Source organism: Varanus komodoensis, unplaced genomic scaffold (assembly GCF_004798865.1).
Source record: "Varanus komodoensis strain SLA01 unplaced genomic scaffold, ASM479886v1 scaffold12, whole genome shotgun sequence".
In the NCBI taxonomy this organism is placed as follows: domain Eukaryota; kingdom Metazoa; phylum Chordata; class Lepidosauria; order Squamata; family Varanidae; genus Varanus; species Varanus komodoensis.
The window spans coordinates 25901999-25925974 of record NW_025335349.1 but is presented as its reverse complement, the minus strand read 5'-3'; the positions used below and the strand labels follow the sequence as shown (position 1 = coordinate 25925974).

At 46.2% G+C, this 23976-nt stretch overlaps 1 protein-coding gene across 1 annotated transcript; it reads left to right on the top strand.

Annotated features, from left to right (window-relative positions):
- The first annotated feature begins 12641 nt into the window (after positions 1-12641).
- On the top strand, positions 12642-21166 carry ANKRD33 (ankyrin repeat domain 33). The gene is made up of 4 exons (XM_044421476.1): positions 12642-12998; positions 14184-14313; positions 18101-18241; positions 20385-21166. Exons 1-4 carry the CDS (start codon positions 12681-12683, stop codon positions 21164-21166), a joined length of 1371 nt encoding a protein of 456 aa, XP_044277411.1. The 5' UTR covers positions 12642-12680.
- Positions 21167-23976: the final 2810 nt, after the last annotated feature.

The window sequence follows — 23976 nt, the reverse complement described above, 5'->3', positions numbered from 1 at the left end:
AGGTGGTGCAGGGGCTGATACATCCGGGCCCGAAGAAAGATCTTGTGCCACCCTCGAAGGCCCGCTGTGATGACTTTGCCAAGCATTTCAGGGAGAAAATTGCTCAGATTCGCCACGAGCTTGACTCTGCTATTGAATCAGATTCTACTGAGGAGATGCCATCGACACCGTCGAGTCCACAATTAATGGATGAATTTCAGTTGTTGCGGCCTGATGATGTGGACAAGGTGCTTGGACAAGTACATCCTACCACTTGCTTACTAGACCCATGCCCATCTTGGCTACTTACGAAAGCCAAGGACGGGATTGGGACCTGGATCCTGGAGGTGGTCAACGCCTCTTTAAGAGACGGCCGGGTACCTGCCCCTTTAAAGGAGGCGGTAGTCCAGCCAGTCCTAAAAAAGGCATCCCTGGATCCAGCGGTGGCCGCCAATTATAGACCGGTGGCCAACATCCCATTTCTGGGCAAGGTGCTAGAGCGGGTGGTGGCAGGACAACTCCAAGCACTCTTGGATGAAACTGATTATCTGGACCCATTTCAGTCCGGCTTCAGACCCGGGTATGGCACTGAATCTGCCTTGGTCGCCCTGTATGATGACCTGTGCAGGGAGAGAGACAGGGGGAGTGCGTCCCTGTTAGTTCTCCTGGACCTCTCAGTGGCTTTCGATACCATCGACCATGATATCCTTCTGGATAGGCTAGCGGGATTGGGAGTTGGAGGCACCGCGTGGCGGTGGTTCCACTCCTATTTCAATGGCCGATTTCAGAAGGTGGTGCTGGGGGACTATGGCTCTGCGCCATGGCAGTTATGCCATGGAGTTCCGCAGGGGTCCATTTTGTCCCCTTTGCTATTTAACATCTACATGAAACCGCTGGGAGAGGTCATCAGGAGATGTGGGCTGCGGAATCATCAGTACGCTGATGATACCCAGCTCTACCTCTCGTTTTCCACCAATCCAGGTGAGGCAGTGGCTGTGCTGAACCGGTGCCTGGCCAAGGTAATGGGCTGAATGAGAGCCAATAAAGTGAAGCTCAATCCAGACAAGACGGAGGTCCTGTTGGTGGGTGGCTCGGGCCTCGGGATGGGGGACTTGGGCCTTGTCCTAAATGGGGTTGCACTCCCTCTGAGGGACAGGGTTCGCAGCTTGGGAGTGCTCCTCGACCCTGAGCTGTCTCTAGAAGCTCAGGTGACGGCGGTGGCGAGGAGCACCTTCCTTCAGCTTCAGCTGATACATCAGCTGCATCCCTTCCTGGAGAACGACTGCCTGGCGACAGTGACACACGCGCTGGTAACTTCCCGATTAGATTTCTGTAACGCGCTCTACGTGGGGCTACCCTTGGAGACGGTCCGGATATTTCAATTGGTGCAGAATAGAGGTGCCAGGTTGCTGGCGGGGACTGGGTGTTGTTCTCATATAACCCCAGTTCTCCGTCAGCTCCACTGGCTTCCGATTGAAGTCCGGGCCCAATTCAAGGTGTTGGTTATGACTTATAAAGCCCTAAATGGCTTGGGACCTGGATATCTAAAGGAACGCTTGCGCTCATATATGCCCTCCCACCCTTTGAGATCAGCAATGGATGCCCTTCTCCGGGAACCCTCTGTGAATGATATTAGGAGGGTGAGTACCCAGAGGAGGGCTTTCTCTGCAGTGGCGCCCCATCTATGGAATGCGCTCCCCAGAGAGGTTCGCCTGGCGCCATTGTTATTTGTTTTTCAGCGCCAGGCTAAGACCTTTTTATTTAAAACTTATTTTAATTGCTAAATTATTGAATTAATTAGGATTTTAAAATTAGCCAAGAATGCACCGGGGGTTTTTTAATGTTTTTTTCTTTTAAATTATTATATCACTATTATTTATGCATGTTTTTATGTATTTTTTGTGAGCCACCCCGAGGCTTTGTTGCGATGAGGGCAGCATAGAAATGTTCTAAATAAATAAATAATGTTTTCCTGCATGCATTTTTCAGATGTGTCTGTCTTTTTCACATGAGAAGACTTCTGTCCTCAAATTCTGTCCTTCCATCCTTCTCTCCCTCATTCCCTAAATGAATCAAAACCTTGGATTTCCAAACACAAGTTGTATTCGGGAACAGACTTTATTCCACAAGGTGTGAATTGAGTAATCTTTCACATAAAAATATAAACAGAGCAAATTTTTCAGCCGCCATTTGAAAGGCTGTCTCTATGAGATTTCTAGTCAACCAACTCCACCTTGTGGCTTCTTTTGAGAGAGAGAAAGAGAGAGATGAATGATGCCAGAACAGTGGACTTCAGTTAAATACAACCTTCTAGCAGGTGTACAACCTTTGGCAGGTAATTTGAAGTACATCTGCACAGACACACGTTTGGCTTGATATTTGGGGGATGCAGGCAGTCTTTAGTGTTCATTGGTGTATTTTTGGAAGCTACATCTATTTGGAAGCTATATGGGCGCTCTGAGGTTTTAGATCTTGATATATTTTTAGAATAATGCTCGTTGGGATTTATGTGACACATCCTGAAAGTGCCAAGTGCGTCACATATTTTATCAGGAGTCCCTACAACAGTCTTGTGAAGTAGGCCATTGTGAGGACTGAGGAAATAGCAGCCTACTCATGGCTGTTTAATGAGTTCATCACCCAGGTGAGATTTCAACTAGAGGCTTTGCAGCCCAGGCTCTTGGCCAGGACACTTCTGATTGGCTCCCTAAAAGCACCTGGCTGCTGCGAAGTGGAGATAGGATTGTAGTTTTACTGTGTACCTGACAAAGGGGAGATTTAAGCTGATTTGCACTTCATGCAGCCCAGCATGTTTGCCCAGACATAATCCCCACTGAGTTCAACAGGGTTTATTTCCAGTCAAGTGGGTAAAGAATTGCATCCTCAGCCATTACACCACTCCAAAAAGAAGTTCCAAGGATCGTGAATGTCCACATAGGTGCATGCATGCAGGTTGTACAATCCTCATGGGGTTTATCTTGACACCGGTTATTGCAACTTTGAAAACCTTCAGGACAGCCTTCCATGACCTGGTGCTTTTTGGATGGGTGGGACTACAACAGCCATAATTCTCTGCCAGGCTGTGCTTAACCAGGGAGTTAAGAATGCCTTATGTTCATTGATTTCTTCAGTGGGGCATAGCCAAGGCTTACAATTGCTGCCTTTTATCCTCTTGCTTATCTTCGTCTCTGAAATTGGAATAATCTTTGGCTTGGTCTGAACTGGTGGTGGTACACTGCACACTATCCACGTTGTTTCATTTCATGCAACAGGCAGGTAAATGATTATCCCAAGTTCAGTGGCAATTTACTTTGGGTACCAGTGGCTTCCAAGGGAGAACAAACCTTTATAAGAAGGATAAGCACATTCATTTTGAAAGCACCATGTAGGAATGGCTTTCTTTCAAGAGGGAGGTTCTGAATAACTTTTTAAAATATATTTGCCATTGGTCACTGGTTTTGTCTTTGGTTGCCTTATTTTTGTGCTGCTTTTCTGGCCATTTATGAGTCCTGTGTTAGAATCCATCATCTGTAGTAACTCAGATGTATGTTTGTACTAGTTTGTAATCCTTATGCTGTGATGTTAAAAGTCTTGGGTGGGCAGATCTCTAGACGATTTAGATTTTGATTTCCCATGCTGATAGGGACTTCTGGAAATCGAAGTACAAAGCATCTAGAGCTCTACCCTCTGTTCCACCCATTAATCTACCTTCTTGCATCTACCTCCACCCCCTCCACACTGCTGTTTTTGCACATGGCTCTACTTGGTTAGCCTCAGGTATCTAGTAAAACTTAAAGTGATCCCCAGAAGCTGGCGAAGGAAGGGCCGAAAAGGGGCATTTGAAGGATGCCCCTTTTGTTACATAAGTGCATACACCTCAGAACAGAAGGGTCTGTGAAGTTTGTGGCAGCATTTTGCGCCATGGCAATGTTATGGTATAGTTTGGGTCTGTCGGATGATAGGCTGTCCTAGTTTTGAAGGGACACCCCTTGAATACTTACAGGTGTTCCCCCACTATGTGAAAAAGCATCCTATATACAAAGGGTGCACTTGTTCTCTGAATGCAGGTGTATGCACTTATGTAACAAAACCACCATCAACCACACAAAGAAGGAGGTATCAGCGGGCTACTGGCGAGCTCTTTAGCAAACCCTTAGTGGGAGAGGAACCCCAAACATTCAGTGATTGCTCAGCATGCTCTGTGGGTACTGAATGCTGACGGATGGGACAGGACAAAAAACTTGGGATGAGAGAATGGAATGGAGTATCCTGGGAAAAGCCATTGCCATGTAGAACCCTTAAGGGAAGCGCTCCACAAGGCAACCTTTGCAGGACCCTTTTGTCTGGCCTGTCGATAATAAACACAGGCATGGTGCAGAGGTGTTGGGGCTCTGCAGAAATGCACCTGCAGGTGCAGGGAGAAAAAGAGAAAATGCCACAGCGTGCTAAGGTTACAGAAGTGGCATAACCCACTCCAAACCCGCTGAGCCCAAAGGGAGAAGATTATAATGGATGGCTCCCTGAGATAACCCCCTTAAGCCCTAAAGCTGCTCCAGGCCCGTTCCTTGTGATAAGAGGACAAGAAGGTTAGCTAATTGTCCGTCCTGGCAGCATGTGCATGACATGGCACAAGGGCAGACGTCATTCTGTCTCTTGGATCCATTCCCTGCCATGGGATTGGCTAGGTGAGGGGAGGGATGGCAAGTTAGATGTTACTTTTCTAAGGAGGTTATGCAATATTGGCTAGAGAGAACTTGTCCTCCAGCCAGAGACCATGTGACTTGGGGAAAGGATCAGGCCAAGACAAACCCATAGCAGCAGCTGAACCATGCAGCTCTATACAGTGAGCTTAGTCAGACTTACTCCTGACCTGAGAAACTGTTTAGGAGTGCATACTTGATATACTATGCCTGTTCAGACAGAAAAATGTTCTACAATTCTGAGCATTCCCTGGCCAGCCAGAGTTGTAATATGTTTTAGGTCATCTTTTATGCACAGGATGGTGCCTCGAGGGCATGATCATGTGGCCCCCAGGCACCACTGGAGGCTGGGGCATAGGATACTTCAAATTCCTGGATAAGAGGTCAGAGATAAAGCTCCAGCCTCAAAGCAGAGAATCCGCCCTCTCTGATTCTCCTGGTCTTCTACAGCAGGTGAAGGAAGAACTGTTTCTCTGAGGCTGGGAACTCAACTTTGGTGAGCTGTAAAGCTGGAGGGGACTGTAAAGTTCAGGATACAACGTTTCCTGTGTCCTCTGTGCTCTCCTTCTGCCCCCCCCCCCGCCCCCAAAATGCCCCAGCTGGACAGCTGAAATCAGAGATCTACTAAAATACAGAATGAGAGGTGTGGGGAAACAAAACTCATAACTCTCCAAGGTTGGGAGATTATGGGCATTGAGGGTACAATCCCTACAATTTCACCCTTAATGACTTGGAATATTTGTTTTCAGATTTTTTCCAACTTGCTTTCAAGATTTGATTGCTCTGACAAGTGTGGCAGTCTTTTTGTATCGTTCCTCAAAGCCTTGTTGTTTCTTTCTTTAAATGTATTTGTTTCCCTTGGTGAAACTCAAAATCCGGAGCTCTGGAAAATAAGCAATAATTTCTGAAAAATGTTGTAAAGAAGCTTATTCTATGGGGGAAGGGGCAGCAGGCCCTCTTAGAGATTGAGAGAGGCCCAGGCCATTTCCATTTTTTGAGATCCTCCCAGTATGTTTAAAAAAAATGAGGGCAGGCCAAAACAGAGTTTTAAAATTGGTGTATTTAAAATATTTATATTTAACAAATTAATATTTTATCACAAATATATACATTGCAATAATTTGTCATAAATGTTCCTTTTTATTTTAAAGTGCTTTTCTAGCTCTTTTTCCCTGTGCAAATTCACCAGTGTAGTAAAAAATAGCTTTCTTGCAATGTCACAATGTATGTTAAGCATCACAAGACCACTCAAATAGTCATATTGCTTGGTTGCACAGTAGTGATTCTTGGCCTGCTTCAGCACATTGACATTTGAGATCCTCTACAAATGTGAGATCCAGGCCAAACAGCCCTCCCGGTCCCTCCAGGGCAGATCTGGGAGAAACCACGGGGAAAATCTGTAATTATTTTTTAAATCACATGAAATTTCATATGTCTATGTATATTTAAACATGCCAGTTTTATCCTATTTTCCTACAAAGTACATATTTCTAGTTTTGTTCTCTCAAAATGTTTTTTTAATTCTAAAATACATTTTATATGCATTTTTTTAGCCAAGAACTATGTCAAAAGGTTCAGAGAAACACAAAATACCAAGAATAACTACGCTCATTAATCCAGGAGGCCTGCAGCAGCTTGCTTCACTTTGTAATGCAGACCAAACAAAATCCTTGAGCATCCCCAGGCACTCTCCTATGCTATCTAGCTGCTAACAGAACCAGCCACTACAGGATGAGAAATTGCCATTTCAGAAACCACTGGAAACTAGGGAGAGTACTCATTTCTGAAATAGGGCAGGTTGCAAAGTAGATTAGGCTTACTATCCCAGGGTTTACCTAGTGTGCTTCATGGGGATTGAACCAAGGTCTCCGCAGTCCTAGTTTAACTGCTATATTACACCATATTGGGGGTGCAGGGATCCCTATTATCTCCTTGCAAGGTAAAATAGGGGTAGTGTTCTACCAGGGACAGTTCCCAGGAAGCGGGGATGGTTGTCGCATGGATTTGGTGTGGACAGAATAGTGCTTGCCATTTCCATTCTGGCTAAACCTCTCATCCTGTCCTCTCCTGCTCCTGAATACATCCCTGCTCTGCCTGCATACGAGTTTTCCGCGTGTTTGTGCACGCACAATTACACAGCCCTGAATTGCTTCCCAGGTGAAATAACCTCAGTGCTTTGCTGCTCATGAGCTGATGCATTCATTTTCTCACTCGGCTAATCTCAAAGCAAGCTCAATTCAGGAGTAAACGCCACTGAATTCAGCAATAAATCCCGAGAGAGACAAGAATGGGTGAGTTGAGGCTGGCAGCCTTCAGTGGGGCCATAGCAATTTATGTGTAAAATGACAGCACAGCAGCAGCGGTGATGTACCTTTTCCTGGTTGCATCTAGTATGCCTTTGCTTAGTGAAGGAAGTTCTGGCTTCATGCAATTCATGTAATGCATGCCTTAATCATCTTGTCTTTGGATTACTATGGAATGCAGGAGGCTGCCCTTGAAAAGTACTCAGAAACATCTAGGGAAGGAAGAGGTATACATTACGATTGCTGTTTTAATGTAAGATCACCTAATTTCATACTTTTGAGGCAACACAGTTATTCCTTCAAATTCATACTTGTCCAAATTTTGCAATGAAGTTCTCCAATTTAATAAATGTGTATGCAAATGCATATATTAGGGCAAACTGCACCAAAAATGTTTATATTTGAAAAAAAAATAAAAAATAAAAATGCATTATATTAAGATAATTGCTTCCCAAAAGGTATATACAGTGGCACCTTGGTTCATGAATTTAATCCGTTCCAGGACTCTGGTCGTGACCCAAATTGGTTGTGAGCCAAGTTAAATTTCCCCATAAGTTTCAATGTAAATAAGGTTAATCCGTTCTGTAACTATTTTTTAATCAGAAAAATGTGAAGCAACGTGACAAAGAACAAGAAAGATCGCGGCCATCTCCCCACCCCCACCCTGAGCACAAGTGTGGCCATCTCCTCGCCCCCCGCAGAACGACTGAGATCGTGCCTGTCATCCCTGCATGTGCCTGTGATCCTGGCACATGGGTGGGAGGGGGGAGATGGGAGCGAATGGGGCACACTGGGGGAGGGAGAGATGGGTGTGATCTCAGCCATCTCTCCCCCCTCCCTCTGCATGATTGCAGCCATCTCCCCACTCAGGGGGGTGGGGAGATGGCCACAATCGTGCTGGTTGAGGGGGGGAATGGCCGAGATTGCACCCGTCTTCTCTGCAGGAGCACACCCGTGATCATGCACGTCTTCTCAGCACGAACGCAACTGCAATCAAGACCATCTCCCCACTCGGGGGGGAGGGGAGAGGCTGTGATCTTGGTCACTACCCAATGTGGAGTTCGCAACCCAAGTCAAAATTTTCATGAAATTTTTGTTCGCAACCCGATTTAGTCACGAACCAAGGCGTTCGTGAGCTGAGGTACCACTGCAAAATGCATATAGGATACATGCACAAAGATTGGTATGAATTTTCATGCAAACTTTTACAAACCTAAAATACTCAAGATTTGGGAACTTAAGAATAGCAGAGGAAATCTCGAAGTACAGGCTACACTGAATTTAGGATGGGATAAAATAGAAACTGAAAGAAACCAGGTCACGTCAGCCTCGGAACAACTTTACTGCCTTTGGGCACAATCCTGTGGCCTGCTGACATAGGGGAGAGACCTAGCTGCAGCCTTGAAAAAACTCCAAGGTCAGAGCTGGAACGTTGACCTTGCAAAGCCCTCACTCATGCCTCCAAACTGTCTTTTGGAGGGGGCATTCTGGGGACAGGAAGAAGAGGAGCAAGAACTGCTGTCCTCAAAGATATCTCAGTGGTGCCTGAACCTCTCCTCCTTGCAAGGAATGGCAAAATAGGCGGCTGAAAGGAGCTGTCAGTATCTTGGTGGCCAAAGGAAGCACAGAAGAGATCCTACCCTCCGTGCTGTCTCCACTGGATACCCCAAATCCTCTGAGTTTGGATGGTTATGGGGAGCCACAATAGATGGTTGTGCTCCATTGTACTGGGTACCATTCAAGGTGTTGATTTTGATCTACACAGCAATAATGGTCTGGGGCCTGGATATCCGAAGCACTGTCTCCTTGCATATGAATCTGCCCAGAATGTACAGTCATCATCAGAAACCCTGTTATATATCCCACCATGCAGAAAGGCTAGGTAGGTAAGTATTCAAGCCAGGGCCTTCTTCTGAGCAACACCCCCAGTTGTGGAACTCTCTCCCTTAACCCCTTCTTTATTTTGTTTAGGTACTTGCAGTAAAGAGGATTTTTTTTGTTGGGCTTTTCATGTCATTTAATGTTCTGTCAGCCTTTTAATTCTTCTCTTAAATTGTGTGTGTTATTGTTTGCTCCTGTCTTTGTTTTCTGTGAACTTCTAGTGAGTTCATTGCACGTCACCTTAGGCTCCTGTAAGGTAGATGATATGATTTATAAATATAATAAAAACACAACAGGTATTATAGTATTATGGAAACCTGTGTGCAGGATTTGGAGGAACTTGCTGCTATTATCTACCTTCAGGCCAGCTCTTGCTATTTATAAAGCAGCAATTTATCTGTCGTTGATACAGCCCTGGCAATCGTCCAGTTCTGCTGTTCACTACTAGATGAGAATGCATTGCCTTGCAGTAAACATACGCATCAACTTGCATGTGCAAAGTGGACACCAGGCATGATGGATCAGCAACCACAGAGCACTTTCTTCCTCTGGGATCCAGTAGCTTCTCTCCTCCAAGCCAAAGTAGCTTCATTCTGCTTGTTACACCCAGGATTCCCATGTGCAAATACACAAATAAGAATCTGAGGTGCAGGAGAAGGGGCTAAAATTAACTCCTGACTTAAACACTCCAAATCTGCTCAATGCCGTTTTAAGCAACATCGCAAATTAAGACGTCTTCCCTGACTAAGCCTGTGGCAACGTGCAAGCTGTCACAGCTCTGGAGTCCAAATCCCCATCTCAGGCCCAAGGCTGAATCTTCTTTCATCCTGGGCTGGGGGTGGGAGACTGTGTCAGAAAGGTCCACCTGTCTTAGCATCTTGTAACAATGCTCCACCCAGCACACCCTGGGTGAAAACCGAAGCGGGAGGCACAATAGCACAACACTTGAGTACTTCAGGGAAACTCTTGGCTCAGAGATAGGGATAAGTGTTAAGATCGGCAGCCTGAAAGATTACCTCCCAAGACAAGCAAAGGTATTGAATCTCAAAGCAGAAGCTGAACCTGGCTTAGAATACATTCCACAGGCATCTCCTTCAGTTAATGAACCAAGCTTGGGTGCGTTCTGGCAAACTCTGAGACTAGAAGGACAGTATTCTTAAAGACAACAGACAATGGAGAATCCCTGTAATCCTCAGGTATGCGTTTCCAATTATTCGTTCACCATGCTATGATTGTGATGACAATGTGGGTCTTTATTGTGTGGCCTTGATAGTTAGTTTTGGTGACACCTTATTCTGGAAATACAGAGAAACCAGATTTAGCTGTGTATAAACTATATAAAGCAGCAACTGATAATGGAGAGATTGTGTTTTAATTGCTAAAATAAGGCCAGAATGGGATGTTTTGTATGTGTGCAAGTGCATACATGTATGTGTGTAACATGCGTCATTTGTATGTCTTGCCATTTGTATTTTCAAAGTTGTGCCCATATTTGAGGACAGCAATTTTGCCTCTTTGGACAACACTTTGCGATGAGTGTTCCGTGTCTGAATTTTATTTTGCAGCCATTATGCTCTTAACTAGAAAAGTACATACTACTAGTTGGGCCTTTCCCCTTGGAGCATTCAATAAGCCATCAGAGGCAGGGAGGGGTGAGCATATTATTATGAGGCCTATGACAATCTGCACAGATTGAATAATTTGCAGTCTACAGATATTAAAAGCAAAATTATGATCTGCCAGAACCTCGGGAAACAAAGTTTCTCAAATGGGGTCAAAGTAGGGTAGAATTGATGCCTTGAACACAGCAAGCTGGAAGATAGGAAGCAGCCTTAGACAGAGTCAGAGCCTTGCTCCATATAGCCCGATATTGCCAACACTGGCTGGCAGCAATGGCTTTCCAGGGTTCCAGGCAGGATATTTTTTCCAGCCCAATCTGGACATGCCATGGAGGGAAGATGGGACCTTCTGCACAATGAGCAGGTACTCCAGCACTGACCCATAGTGGCCTAACACCTGGTCAGATCCCAGTTGACTGTGGCTTCTCAAGGTCTTACAGGCCTTGTCTGAGCATAAAACACAATGGGTGCAGCCTTTTGGCAACTCCAGAGTAGGACATTTGGCCTTTGAGCCACTCTGAGTTGAATATGTAGGTGGTGGAGTGGAAAAACCCGGGGAGGCTAGTATCAAGTAGGCACGTCATAACAGCAAAATCCTCCTTGAGTATCCTTACAAGTAAGTCCCATTGGTTTCAGTATGATGTACTCCCAGATGCTTTGGCCTACACTCCCAGCATGCCTCATATCACCAGTTGTCCTGGCTGGGGCTGAAGGAATTGTAGGCCAGAACATCTGGCTGCTCACCCCGAACTAGAAGTTTTGAAAGCAACTGCACTAAATGGAGCCAAATCCTTGATTTCCCTCAGTTGTTCACTTTGTTCATATGGTGATTATCAATCTGCGTGGGCGATCTTCTGAGTAATTGTAACCTCACCAGATAACCCATTCCCACCACATTGCTCTCACAAATAGCTTACTATTTCATATTATATATGCCAGACTCTTGTTTTTAGTTTATGGCTAACCCAGAGAATTCTGACTAGTGGCTTTGATCAAGGAACAAATCTGTCTCAAGTACTGCAGACCTTTAAAAAGCTGACTGCAGTTTGACATACTCCTTCTGGAGCTCCAGTGAACACAGCACTGGCCATTGGCTTCCCAAGTTGATTTGCCAGCCCAGCCCTAACTTTTGGCAGAGTAAAGAGACTTCCGCAGGCAGGAGATGCCTCAGCCCTCTGGCCTCTCTCCCGAGCCCCCTCTTCATTCTCCTCTGTTGAGGGACAGGGCTTTGTGTGCTGTGCCTAGGGGAACCGAACCAGGGCTGGCCAAAGACACTATACTTCCCGAGGCAAAAAGGGAAATGCTGCTCTCCTCCCATCCACCCCCACTCCCAGTTTCAGATACAGAGGCCAGCAAGCCTGGAATTTGGATCTTACTGCAACATCGGTGAGGGAACAGTGTCCCTCATTGCACCAGAGGGTGCCACACACCTTCTGAGGGAGTGTGGGGCAGGCTGTGCACTACACAGCATTGTCCTCCAACAGAGGAGTGTGGCTGGGAGAGGGACTGGGGAGGAATAGCTCGGAGGCTACTGCCACTTCCTCAGCACACCACTCACAGGAACTCAGGCCTTGCTGGATTTCACCAACACCCTGTGTGCATTAAAAGTTTACCCCAGAGCATTCCTAAGACAGCACTCTTAGTAAATGGTCAAAGGCGATCAGTTTGGATGTTCAGGTTGTTTTTCAAAGAACCCTGACTGCCCTTGCTGATTCCTCAAAGACAATACCGGATAACCTTCAAGGAACCCTTTGGCTCCTTGGAAAACACACTAAAATCCATTGGGATGCAGGAAATCTAGGCTTTTATCTAGTCCCCACTGAGCCATTGAGTTGACTTTGGGCCAATCATTCACTCTCAGCCAAACCTACTCCACAGGGTTGTTGTTGTACAGATAAAATGGAGCTATGCAAACCACCCTGAGTTCTTTGCAAGAAGAAAAAAAGCAGATGATGATGATGGATAATGGTAGTAGCAGCAGCAGCTTCGTTTAGTAGGAATTCCTATTTTGAAGAGGGAATCTGTCTTCTGAAGGGAGAAGGAGAACAAATAGTGCCTATTCATGGCAAGCAGTACTCAGGATTGTTCCTTTGCTTTGCAGATCCCTTGTGTGTGACTGAGAAAGACAGTAGAACATAAGGGAAACCAGCATGGGTGGCCAAAAGAAGAGCAAAGACTGCTTGCTGTGAGCGGGCTGGATGACCGATGCCAGCAGTGAAGGAGAGCGAGAAGCATCACCCACCCTAGATGAGTCCGATCCAGACCTATATTATGAGGAAAGTGAAGAGAATGAAGAGGGAGATAATGAGAGCAACTTCTCATGCTCAGAGACCAGCAGCATCCTCTCCGATGACTCTGTCTATCCTGTCTATGAACATGCTGCATCCGACAATGTTGATGGCGCACAGCTCACGCTCTACCAGTGCTGTATCAAGAATGATGCACGGCTCTTACAGGAGAAACTGGGCAGTGGGGTGACCCAGGAGGAGGTCATGGAGCTTGACATCAATGGACGGGTAACTGGAAGCCCACTCACCCTGGCCCTGATGCAGCACATAAGAGCTGGCGACAAAATGGCACCCCAGCAGGACACAAATCCTGCTCCTGGGCATCCTGTGTCCTGTGGGTTCTGCGTGCAATGTCACTGGGCCATGGCAGGCTCTGATAGGGCTGGTGCTGCCCACCATTCATGGCAGAACTGTGGAGTATTCTGTGTGGGAAGAGGGGCAGGCTTGGTTCTGCGATGATTTTCATGGCACTCTGCCCTCCACCACTTCCCATGCATGGTTAGAAACATCATCCTCAGTACGCAGTGGCAGAACACAGCATAACTCTGGAGTCACCAGGGATGCTGCTGGAGCCACTGTTATTGCTGCAATACAGCTGCTTTCTGAAAGGCATCAATGTGCTTTTGACTAGGCTGCTGGGAGACCCTAGGAGTCTGACCACATGATGGCGTTACATTTATGTAACATTTATTATTTACATGTATGATGTAAATAATAAATTTATTAATTTATTATTAATTTATATTAATAAATCATTAAATTATAATAAATTTATAAAATTTATTAATAAAATGTAAATATTATTTACATTTATGATGGTGTTACATGATGGCTTGCAGAGTTCTCCTCTCCATTACATCCTCACAACAAGTCTGTGAGATGGGTTGGGTGGAGAGGTGAAGACTGGGCTTCTTGGCTAAGTGGGGACTAGAACCCAGATCTCCTTTGTCCCAGATCAGCCTTCTTAACCGCTACACCACACTGGCTCTCCCACATGACCTTTGTGTTCAGGGCTAGCCCTGCCACTAAACAAGGTGAGGCAGTTGCCTCTGGTGGCAGGTGCTTGGGGGCAGCCCCTTGGCTGTTCCTCAGGAAGACTCTGGCTGGAGGACGGAGCTGTGCATGTCACGCAATCTGTCCTGTGTCCCCAGTATAACTGTTGTCTCTGTTATTGGAGCACATTAATTATCGCCCTGGTCAGCCTCTGTACATGGACTGGAGAGGAGAATCCATCTTGTCCCTTGCCTCAGGTGGCAAAATGTCTTGGACCAGCCCTGCAGGAGCAATACCTGGCAGATCTCAGGGACCACTAGACTGAGCTACCTGAAGTAGTGGCTGGGAAGGGAATATGTGGGAGTGGATATCATTGCTTTCTTGACAGAATCTTCACACCTGTTCCCTTTTTCTGCACAGAATGGTCTGTTGGTGGCATGTTTCAAGGGCTTTGTAGACATTGTCTCTGCGCTCAGCAAATGCCCCTACCTGGACGTCAATCATCAGGATAACGATGGAAACACGGCACTCATGATAGCTGCTCAGGCAGGTGGGATATATTCCACTTTCATACAAGGGATAGTGGTGGTGTCCAGGAAGGTGGAAGATTCCAACACTGATGGGCATCTGACCAAAATCTGAATGCAGCAAAGGGGTGAATGCTGTTTCCTGTTGTGTGCAAATGGCCTGTGACATTTGGTGGTGACAATTATTATACAGAGTAATATCAAATTTGAAATAATAAACTGGTTTGGTAGAAGAAGCACCACTTAGATACAATAAGATGCCAGCGAGAAGATTAATACAGGTTATCTGCTCTATAATATACTAGCATTGTGTGATACCAGTGTTAATCATTTTTCCAGATCAATACATTCCAGCCTTGCAAGCTAGTTGGTTAAAAAGCGAGGATCATTAGTTACATTTATGCTGATGTCACAAAGGGCAAGATTCAGAATGGCTTGAATAGCCTGCACCTGAAAATAATATTGGTAGCTGAATTTTTCATTTCTCTTCTCAGTATGTGATAGAAATGGGTGGGCAGCTTGTTTGCCATCCAGATACTTTGGCCTACAACTCCCATGATGCTTCACCATTGCCTATGCTGGGATGGAGGGAAATTGTAAATTTCCAAATCATCTGGAAAGCCTTGTGTTGCCTACTTATGTGATAGCTAGATAGTAACCTAATTTATCTATTGTGTGCTGGCATGCGGTTTGCACGTCCCATCTGCCCAATGGCCCTTAGCCAAAGAAGGAGTTCTTGCTGAGGCAGAAGATGCAACTAACTCTGAAGATCTAATGAACTGTATTTAAAAGTGACCACTCTCCTTCAACTGAACTGGCAAAGTATCATTAGTGCTTCTCTGTGCCAGTCTGAAAATATGTTTGTGGGCAAAAGTGGCATTGGTGCCTGCCTAACCTCAACAGGCATGGAGTTCCATCAAGAGGGAGCCAATACACTGAAGATCTACTCCAGTTGGATTGCAAATGGACTGTAGATCTGTGTGAAACAATCAGGAGTACTTCATCCAATGACCTCAGTGACTGAGCAAGCTAATGTGGGAGAAGGCACTCTCAGATCAAGTTCTCTGTTATGATTCTTCTGGCCAGACAGATGTGTGGAACATCACCCATTCCATTCCATTCTATTCCATTCCACGCAATAGATAACGTTGCCTACTACCCAGAGGTCTCATGGTGGCTTACAGAATATGGGAAAGAGCTAACAGGATATATAAAGAGAAAGGCCTGGCTGAGACTGGTTCTTGCTCTGTATGTAGCAATTATGAGTGAGGTCTCTAAAATTCAGAAGCAGATTAATAATAGTACATATTTATACAAAGGTGAAATGAGTGTATTGAAAGGTAGTGGTGGGTATGGTGCTCCTCCATGCCAGTTAAGGCTGCCAAACCGTATCATCACAGTGAATATCAGATTTAATTAACGTACTGAAGTTGCACAGTTCACATTTTAATTCAGGTCTATTTTGGTATTCTGAAGGCACAGAAGTGTCATCCCTTCACACTTCCTTCCCTTCCTATTTATTTATCTTTTTAGTGTTCTGTAATTTATTTCTGTGGAATGTGATTAATAGGCTGCACGACTACACAGTAGAGCCAACAGTCAAAATGGCGGGGGGTGGTTGCCAATTCTATCTCTCCCTGAAGTCCTCCGTGTCCCCCCAAATCTGCAGTGATAGCTTGCAAGGCAGTTTATGAGATGGCACTGGGGCCTGCAGCGGGGAGGAGGAGGAACTGGTGAAAATCAGCACCCTACCCCTTCCTCTAGTAGGGAGGCTCTGCTGGATCCTGGTTCCCTTTGCCAGCGAAGAAGCCCTTCATTTGCACGGAATGAACTCTGGCTGCAACCCATTAGACGCAGAGCAGTATGACCCCTTTGAAATCACCCCCCTCCCAATTGTGTTCAGGCTGAATATATCTTTCCCTCTCCAGGCCTGAGCTCTGGAAAATAGCCAAACATGCAGAAGTTCTATTTGTACAAACAGCTAGTTGTGCACAGCACTGATTGGCTGATGCCCATGTCATTACCAAGTAACCTCCTCCTTATCAGGAAATTTGCATTTCCTTAAAGTTTTCTTTAGAAAAGGAAAAGTGCTTTGAAAAACAATTGAACAGCCCTTCTAAAACTCTATCAAAGTTAAGAATGTCTCCTGAATCAGTGAATCATTGTTTGATTTGCTGATACATATACTTGCCATATACAATGTGAGGTGAAGTGGAAGTTGGACTCACACCATAGAAGAAGAATTTGGGTTTTTTTAAAGCCACATGTTTATTCAAAATTCAGCAGAATGCTGAACAAAGTGAATTCACATTAGTGGGCAATCTCTGTTATTTCAAAGCCTGTATTGAAATAACCAAAGTCACATGTAAAGAATTTATTGAATCAGAGTTGCAATGGCAACACTTCACAGAGGCATGGAACTGGGGAAGTCATGTTTTTGGTTAACTGTGTATAAACTGGAATGTAAGAGTGGTGATTTTCAAAGGGGGAATTCTAATATTTACGGAATGTGAAAATAGTAAATAGAAGATTTATTTCCATTTAAATGGGTCTGGAACAAGTCACAAAGCCCACAAGCATTCGTGTTAAGTACCAGTTTACACAATCAGATTTGGGAACTTAATCTGGACAAGGACTGAGCAGAGGGGCAGAGCACGTGCTTTTCAGGCAGAAGGTCCCAGGCCCACCTCCTGGCATCTCCAGCTAAAGCCAGAAGAGCGCCTGCTGAGAGCCCTGGAGGCTGCTGCTGTCAATCAAGGTCACCAATACTGAGCTGGATATACCAAAGCCAGGACTCAGTCAAAGGCCGCTTCGCAGGTTCCTGCCTTCCTGTTCCTCGTCAAGGGCAAAGAGGTTATGAATGTGTCTGCTCCATTTCTATCCTGCCCTCCCTCTAAAATTTCAGATTTCTATCCTGCCCTCGCTCTAAAATTTCAGATATCCTGAAATCAGGATATCAGATCTAGTTCCCCACCCTCCCCCTCCCCTTTTCTCCTTGCCACAAGACTACGAGTGAGTTTAGATCCAGAGAGTGATTGCACCAGGGGTGTACCGGTGAACTATTTGGTTGCGTGGCAATTTGACCAAGGTCTGCCTGCTCCCAGTTGGTGACGCCAACCATTGCACCACACTGGCTCTCAACTGCCATTAACTGGTTGAATCTCTAGATTTCCATGTGGCTATGCCAGTGATTTGTGTTTGGGTTAGATTGATAGTCTTGATCTGTCTGCTCCCCTCATGTCCAGTGGAAAAAAGCAAATAATCAGCCCCCAAAAGTGGACTTACCAAGACAATTAATTGACCATAGAATCAGAGTGAGTCAGAAGGGGCCTCCCGGGCCATCTAGTCTGGCCCCCGGCTCCAGCCGGCTCCGCTCACGACATGCCCACCATGTGGACGTCCAGCCTATCCTTGAACACCCGCACCGATGGGGCCTCAACGACCTCTCGGGGTCCTGACTGTCAGGAAGTGCTTCCTGGCATTGAACCTTGGTTCCCTGAGCTTTGCTCCGTTGGAGTGCGTCCTGCCTTCCTCTGCAGGGGAGAACAGGTCTCTACCCATCTCCATGTGACATCCCCTCACATTCCTGTATGTCACCAACAGATCCCCTCTGAGTCTCCTCTTCTCTTTCATTAACAATTATAGTCTTTAGTTCAGCCTTTCCCAACCTGATGTTCCCCAGATGTACTGGAGTCCCATTCCCCAAAGGGTACCAGGTTCTGGAAACCTAAATTGGAGGATGCAAAACAACTTTTGCCAGAGGGGGGTTGCATTCCTAACACTGTTTCCTTTCTCCCTTTTGTCATGAAGGACACATCACGATTCTTAACTATCTTCTAAACTACTATCCAGAGCTAGAGATTGAGAAGCGAGACTACAGGGGACTGACAGCACTCATGAAGGCAGCAGTACAAGGAAGAAATGACTGTGTTGCAGCCTTGCTCCTGGCAGGTATATTATTCCTCATTAGCCAGTTCAGGGTCAGGTTTGGGGTTAGGGCTAAGGTTGGATTCAGGGCGGGCTGTTTTTTACACGGGGGTCAAGTTGGGCAGCAACAACAGGCCCTACCAGGGGGCTGTGGTGCCAGGTGCTGCCACTGGTCTGGCACATAAGCAAAGGCAGGTGTGTAACACACCATGGAAAGCCCTTCCTATGTAGACAAATAAGAGCTATACAAATAATAGTATTCTGTTATTTGCCTACTAATTAATCTCAGAAGCAAATACAATTGCCCTGGCTGAGCAAAAATGTTGGGAAGAAAGGGCTGGATTGGTTTAAAAGCAGGAGAAAAGGGTGGTCCAGGTCTGAGTTCTAAAGAGTCAGTGGGCTTTCCACTTCCCTCAACAGTGGGTAACGCAAAACCTCTGGCGAGTGAAGGATGAAAACCAGAACCTCTGGCTGCTCCATTCTTGATGCTTCCCTATAGATGTCATTCTGATTGGCATCTACAGCCATCTGCTGGCCATTAGGATGCACAACAGTCTCTTGCTGCCATCTTTATCATGACCGTGGACTGTGCCATATAATGACGGCCTTTCCACTGCAACCAGCGTGGAAACACAGCAGGCCAGCTAAGGAGAACAGATGGCACATTCTCTCCCTCCTCCAGCAGCCCATTCACTCCCCAGCAGGGAATTCCTGGTTATCCCATGGTCACCAGGCAGGTTGTGAAATATGATGCTCACTTAAGTCAAGTTCACATCACTGTCCTCTGTGTAGCCCAGTGCTTTTCCCATGAATGTGGCAGAGAAATTATCCTGATGGCTTTTGCAACAAGCACCTCTGTTACCGCAATTCTTCCTAAAGTAGGTTTTGTTCAGCCTTTCCCAAACTCTTGCCCTCCAGGTGTCCTAGATTACAACTTCAGGAATTCCTGACCCCTTGGCCAGGCTGACTGGAGTCCAAAGTACCTGGCAAGCACCAGGTTGGAAACACTGGCTTAATCACTGTTGCTGCCAACTTAAAGTAGAGTTTGTATTCAATGATAAACTGGATAGCCAATTTGCCATACCTCGATACTACGCGAGCTAGGGGTGAAACATGGCCACCCACACACAGAAGAACCACATATATTAAAACTTATTGAGCTGTATTTTCCTTGTCTATCAAATTTGAACCCATATCCTGCTATATATAAAGCAGACACAAGTTGTAGTTGTGGAAATATGTTGGTGGATATGGAAGGAAGGAAATAGGATAGGGTGGAATAAGCAGGAGTTTTGGTAACCATACTACGGTGGTACCTTGGCTCACAAATTTAATCCATTCCAGGACTCTGGTTGTGACCCAAATTGGTTGTGAGCCAAGTTAAATTTCCCCATAAGGTTCAATGTAAATAAGGTTAATCCATTCTGTAACTATTTTTTAATCAGAAAAATGTGAAGCAAAGTGACAACAGCAAAGATCGCTGCCATCTCCCCACCACCCCCAGCACGACCGCCGTTGTGCCCGTCATCCCGGTGCGCTGGGTGGGGGGAGAGATGGGCGTGATCACGGGTGCGCTGGCGGGGAGAGATGGGTGCGAACGTGGGCGCGTTTGGAGGGGGGAGATGGGTGCAATCATGCTGGTGGCGGGGAGATGGCCAAGATTGAGCCCGTCTTTCCTGCAGGAGCGCAACTGCGATCTCGGCCATCTCCTCCTTCCCAGCACAATTGTAGCCATCTCCCCACTCAGGGGGGTGGGGAGACGGCTGCGATCATGGTTGCCACCCAGTGCAGCTCTCTCTGCAGTTCTGATGATACAACAACTGGAGCAGAGGTCTGGCCACTTTGGACTCTTCATCCCTCTTGATGTGCACAGTGACTTTTAAATGGTGAGAGAGGAAAAGAGGAAATTCAGCCACCATGATGAGCTGCTGGCCCTCCACCCCCAAAATAGTATGAACTGCTTCACGCCACCCACCTAGGAACTGCTTTCACCAGGTTTTGGGGTGCCCCTGCCACCCATGCATCAGGCAAGTCACAACATGGGGCAGAGGGGATCCATCTGGCCCATTAAAGCCGGTCCACTCTGAGGCTTCTTTGACTACCATTTTGAAACACAGGGCACAAAGGGACCAGAGATGGATTCCTAACAATGTGGGCTTTTTCCTAGGTGCTGACCTGGCTGCTGTGGACCCTGTCAAAGGAAAGACAGCATGGGAATGGGCCGCCCTGACTGGGCGCTTTGAAACCATTGTCCGCATCCGGACCCTTCTGCAGCGCCCTTGCGCTGAGCAGTTTTCTAGCAAGTACTTGCCCCAGTGGCCTGCTTTGCCAGAGTTGGTAGCAGAAGCTGTAAGCACAAAATCCAGAGCCAAACGCCTGTCGGATAAAATCTGCTCCACATTCACAATCAACTTTCCACATGACCCTGAGCCAGATGGTGTGATGGATCACATGGTGCGCATGACCACTTGCTTGGCCAGCCCGTTTGTGGTCACTGCTTGCCAAACTATCTGTCCCGACAGCCCACCGGAAGTAGGCAAGCACAGACTCTCAGTGCCAGAAATCCTCCACGAATACATACCAGACCCTGATGCCAAATCCACAATCAGCGACTCATCCTGCAATGGCCAGCTCACGACGCCAACCCGGGTCCTGGTACCCTACAAATCCCCCAGCACCATTGTGAAGCTCCTGTCCTTTCCCCTGCGCATGCGCCACAACAGCATCTTCCCTGGGGGTGTCCCGAAAATCCAACTCACCAAGTCGCCTGCCCAGTCAGCTCCCAAAGAAAACAAGCCACCCCGCTCCAAGAATAAGAATAAGAACAAGAACATGCTGGAGTTGCCCAAGTGGCGATACAAGGAGCTCAAAGAAGAGAAGAGGAAAGCAGAAGAAGAAGCAGGGAAGCCCAAGAAGGACAAGGGCAAGGGCAAAGGCAAAAAGTCATAACTAGAGGGGATGTGGGGAGAAAAAGAAATCCCTGCTCTGAAGTGGAAACCTCCCCTTGCTTTAGAGAATGTCACTGTTGTCTGTGCATCATTTTTGAACAGCAGAGGAGCTAACTGTATGGGATGTGGCACTGTGGAGGTGGAGCAAAAAGAAAGTATAAGCATGCCAGTCTCCCTCTTGGCTCTGCCAGCTTGGTGCATCAGTAGGAGCTAAAATGACCAAGGCCAGCCTTTGCTCCTATTGCCTTGCCACCAAAGCCTGCAGCTTTAAAATGTTTTAAAGGGGGGAGTAGAAGGGACGGAGAATTGCTAACTCTCACTTGTTCTCTTCAGAGAAATGAGCAAGGACTGTACAGGAGCTGTGCAGCAAGCTCAGTCCCTGCTCATTTCTCTGCCTCTCCTTCCATAAGGGAGCCAAGATGCTCTGTGAGGAGGGAGTACAGAGCAAAGAAGTGGCCGAGGAGGGGTGGGGGTACTGAGCCCATATTGTGCCTGCAGGTTCTCTGCTCAGATCCATCATCCTGCCCTGCCCCACCCCAAAAGGGGATTTGCCCTTGTAGGCAAGAAGCCTCTTGGTGGGGACTTGGAGGTGGCAAATGACATGGGTGGGAAAGGGCTGGCATTCCCTCCCTTTCTTTACACATCTTTAAATTAAATTCTATCTAACCAACATAATTATAAAGGCCATAGGGCACTGTTTCATGCATTAGCATGTAATATATAGTTTACCCCTCAGGTTCATCCTAATCTGTTGTGGCTTCCACAGCTCGATCCTGCAGCTTTTCCCCTGTCAAGGTGCAGACAGACATCCACAGAGCAGTGGGTTTGGCTTGAAAGTGCTCTTGCCACATTTAGTGTGAAGTAGTATAAACTGTTCCTTTTCCCAGCTCAGGCTCTGTGTGTGTGTATGAAAAATGGTGGGCAACAAAAATCAGTTGTTGACTGTATCAGTTGTCTAGCAGCCATGACTTCACCAGGACACCTTCTTCCTCCACCTCCAGAGCAATTTTGTAGCTGTGTTTTGTTTCTTTTATAACAATTTACCATACAAATTATGAAGTGAGGAAGAAGCTAAACTCATGGTGTGGATAACAATCCCCTGTGAGGATTGTTTGGTAGACTTTGATTCTCTTTAAATCTTATTTCTTTCTTTACCCTATTAGCTGGGTCTTAATTATTCTCCCAGTCTTCTCAAAATATGCCCAGATCTTGCACAGTTCTAAAGACATGTATGTGTCAGTACCTCTGAATCACACAGTTAATGCCTGTTTCATTTTATTTTTGTTCGCCTGGGGGCAGGGTTACTGCCAAATCCTGGCTTTCAGAAGGAGCACCGATTTCAGAACACAGCAGCTCCTGGAGGCACAGAAGCTCCACAGACAACAATGTTGTTCAGAAGATTTGAAATGTTGATAAGGTTCCTTCTTCCTCCGAAATGATACATCCGCATAGTAACTTCCCTTCTTGTGGTATGGTACTTTTGGAACCAAGAAGAAGTACTTAAAATTTACTTCAAAGGGGAGAGTACAGGAAAGTCCCACAGTTTGTCATATCTTGGGGAAATATGAACTAAGTAGCCCATCCTAACCCCTGTTAGGCACACAAACTATTCAGAAATGAGCCATAGGCAATTACTAGTAGCAGTGAGGTCTGAACAAGAGAATATCCAAAAAGCCAGTAAGCACTACTATTGTGCAGGAAAAGATCTAGCCTAGAAAGCAAGCCTTTATAGCCCTTCCTGTTAAGAACAGCTAATAGCCAGCCAGGTGCCCTCTTTTAGAGAGGACAGCCCTCTGAAAGACTGTCCTGCTGCATTTGGGTTTAGGGATCCATCAGGTTTGTTGCCCATCACCTGTTAGCCCCTGAACAGAGCACTCAGCGGACAAGCACCCAGGTCACCTGGGCACAGTCCTCACTAGGATAAGATTTCCTGTATTTTACTCGAGTGATTGTGATGGTTTCTAAATTTGTATGTATACACTGGGAAATGCAAATGTTACAACACAAAGCGCTGTTTGCTTTTAGCCACTGTGGGAAACAGGATGCTGAACTGGAGAGGCCTTTTCTTATGTTCCTAGACGTCTCCATTCGGTCTCTTTCCGTCTTCTGGGGAATCAGATGTCCTGTATGAACAGCTTTGAGTATTTCAAAAGAAACAGCTCTGTGCAAGTGTGCATGTACAGCTAAGCTAGCAAAACAGGTAAAGATTGCTAGGTAGGCCCTGCACAATTTGCTCTATGATCCTTAGGTTTTCTGGCCACTTTGCTCCTTGATCTTAGGTTTCCCTAGCATTGTAGAACTAATGTGGAGTGTTGGACCAGAGGAGCCTGGGCCTTCAATTCCCATTTCAGCCTCACCAACAAACTCACTGGGGTAAGCAAAGTCACCATTGCTCACAGAGAACAAAACGTGAGAACTCCCTCTGAATGCTGTCTCTACCACTCCTTCCTGACAGGAAGAGTGGGATATACATACAATAAATTATGCAATTGAAAACACACATTCTTTTCCTTCGGGTTGTTTCCAGATTTAGGGTGCTAAGCCTGGGCTTAAATTCCCACACAGTGGTGCAGTTACATTCTGTGTGACCTGCTTCAGAGGGAGGGAAGGAGGGAGCCAAGCAGAGAGCCAGGGTGTTATTTCATCCACAGTGTTCGTTGTGTGTATACTGGGTATACAAAGGTTAAGGAGAAAGGCTCCATTGATCTTTCCCCCCTTATACTTTTCTTTCATGACTGTGATTTTGGAACACGCTATTTAACTAAAACAGAAGGTGATTGTTATATGCCCATATATTAACAAGTCCTTGGG

Excerpts from the sequence above, each read along its gene's own strand:
- ANKRD33 (XM_044421476.1), top strand. The coding sequence starts at position 12,681 with ATGACCGATGCCAGCAGTGAAGGAGAGCGAGAAGCATCACCCACCCTA. Across the intron at positions 12,999-14,183 it reads AGCTTGACATCAATGGACGG|AATGGTCTGTTGGTGGCATG; the intron begins GTAACTGGAAGC and ends TTTTCTGCACAG. Across the intron at positions 14,314-18,100 it reads CATGATAGCTGCTCAGGCAG|GACACATCACGATTCTTAAC; the intron begins GTGGGATATATT and ends TTTGTCATGAAG.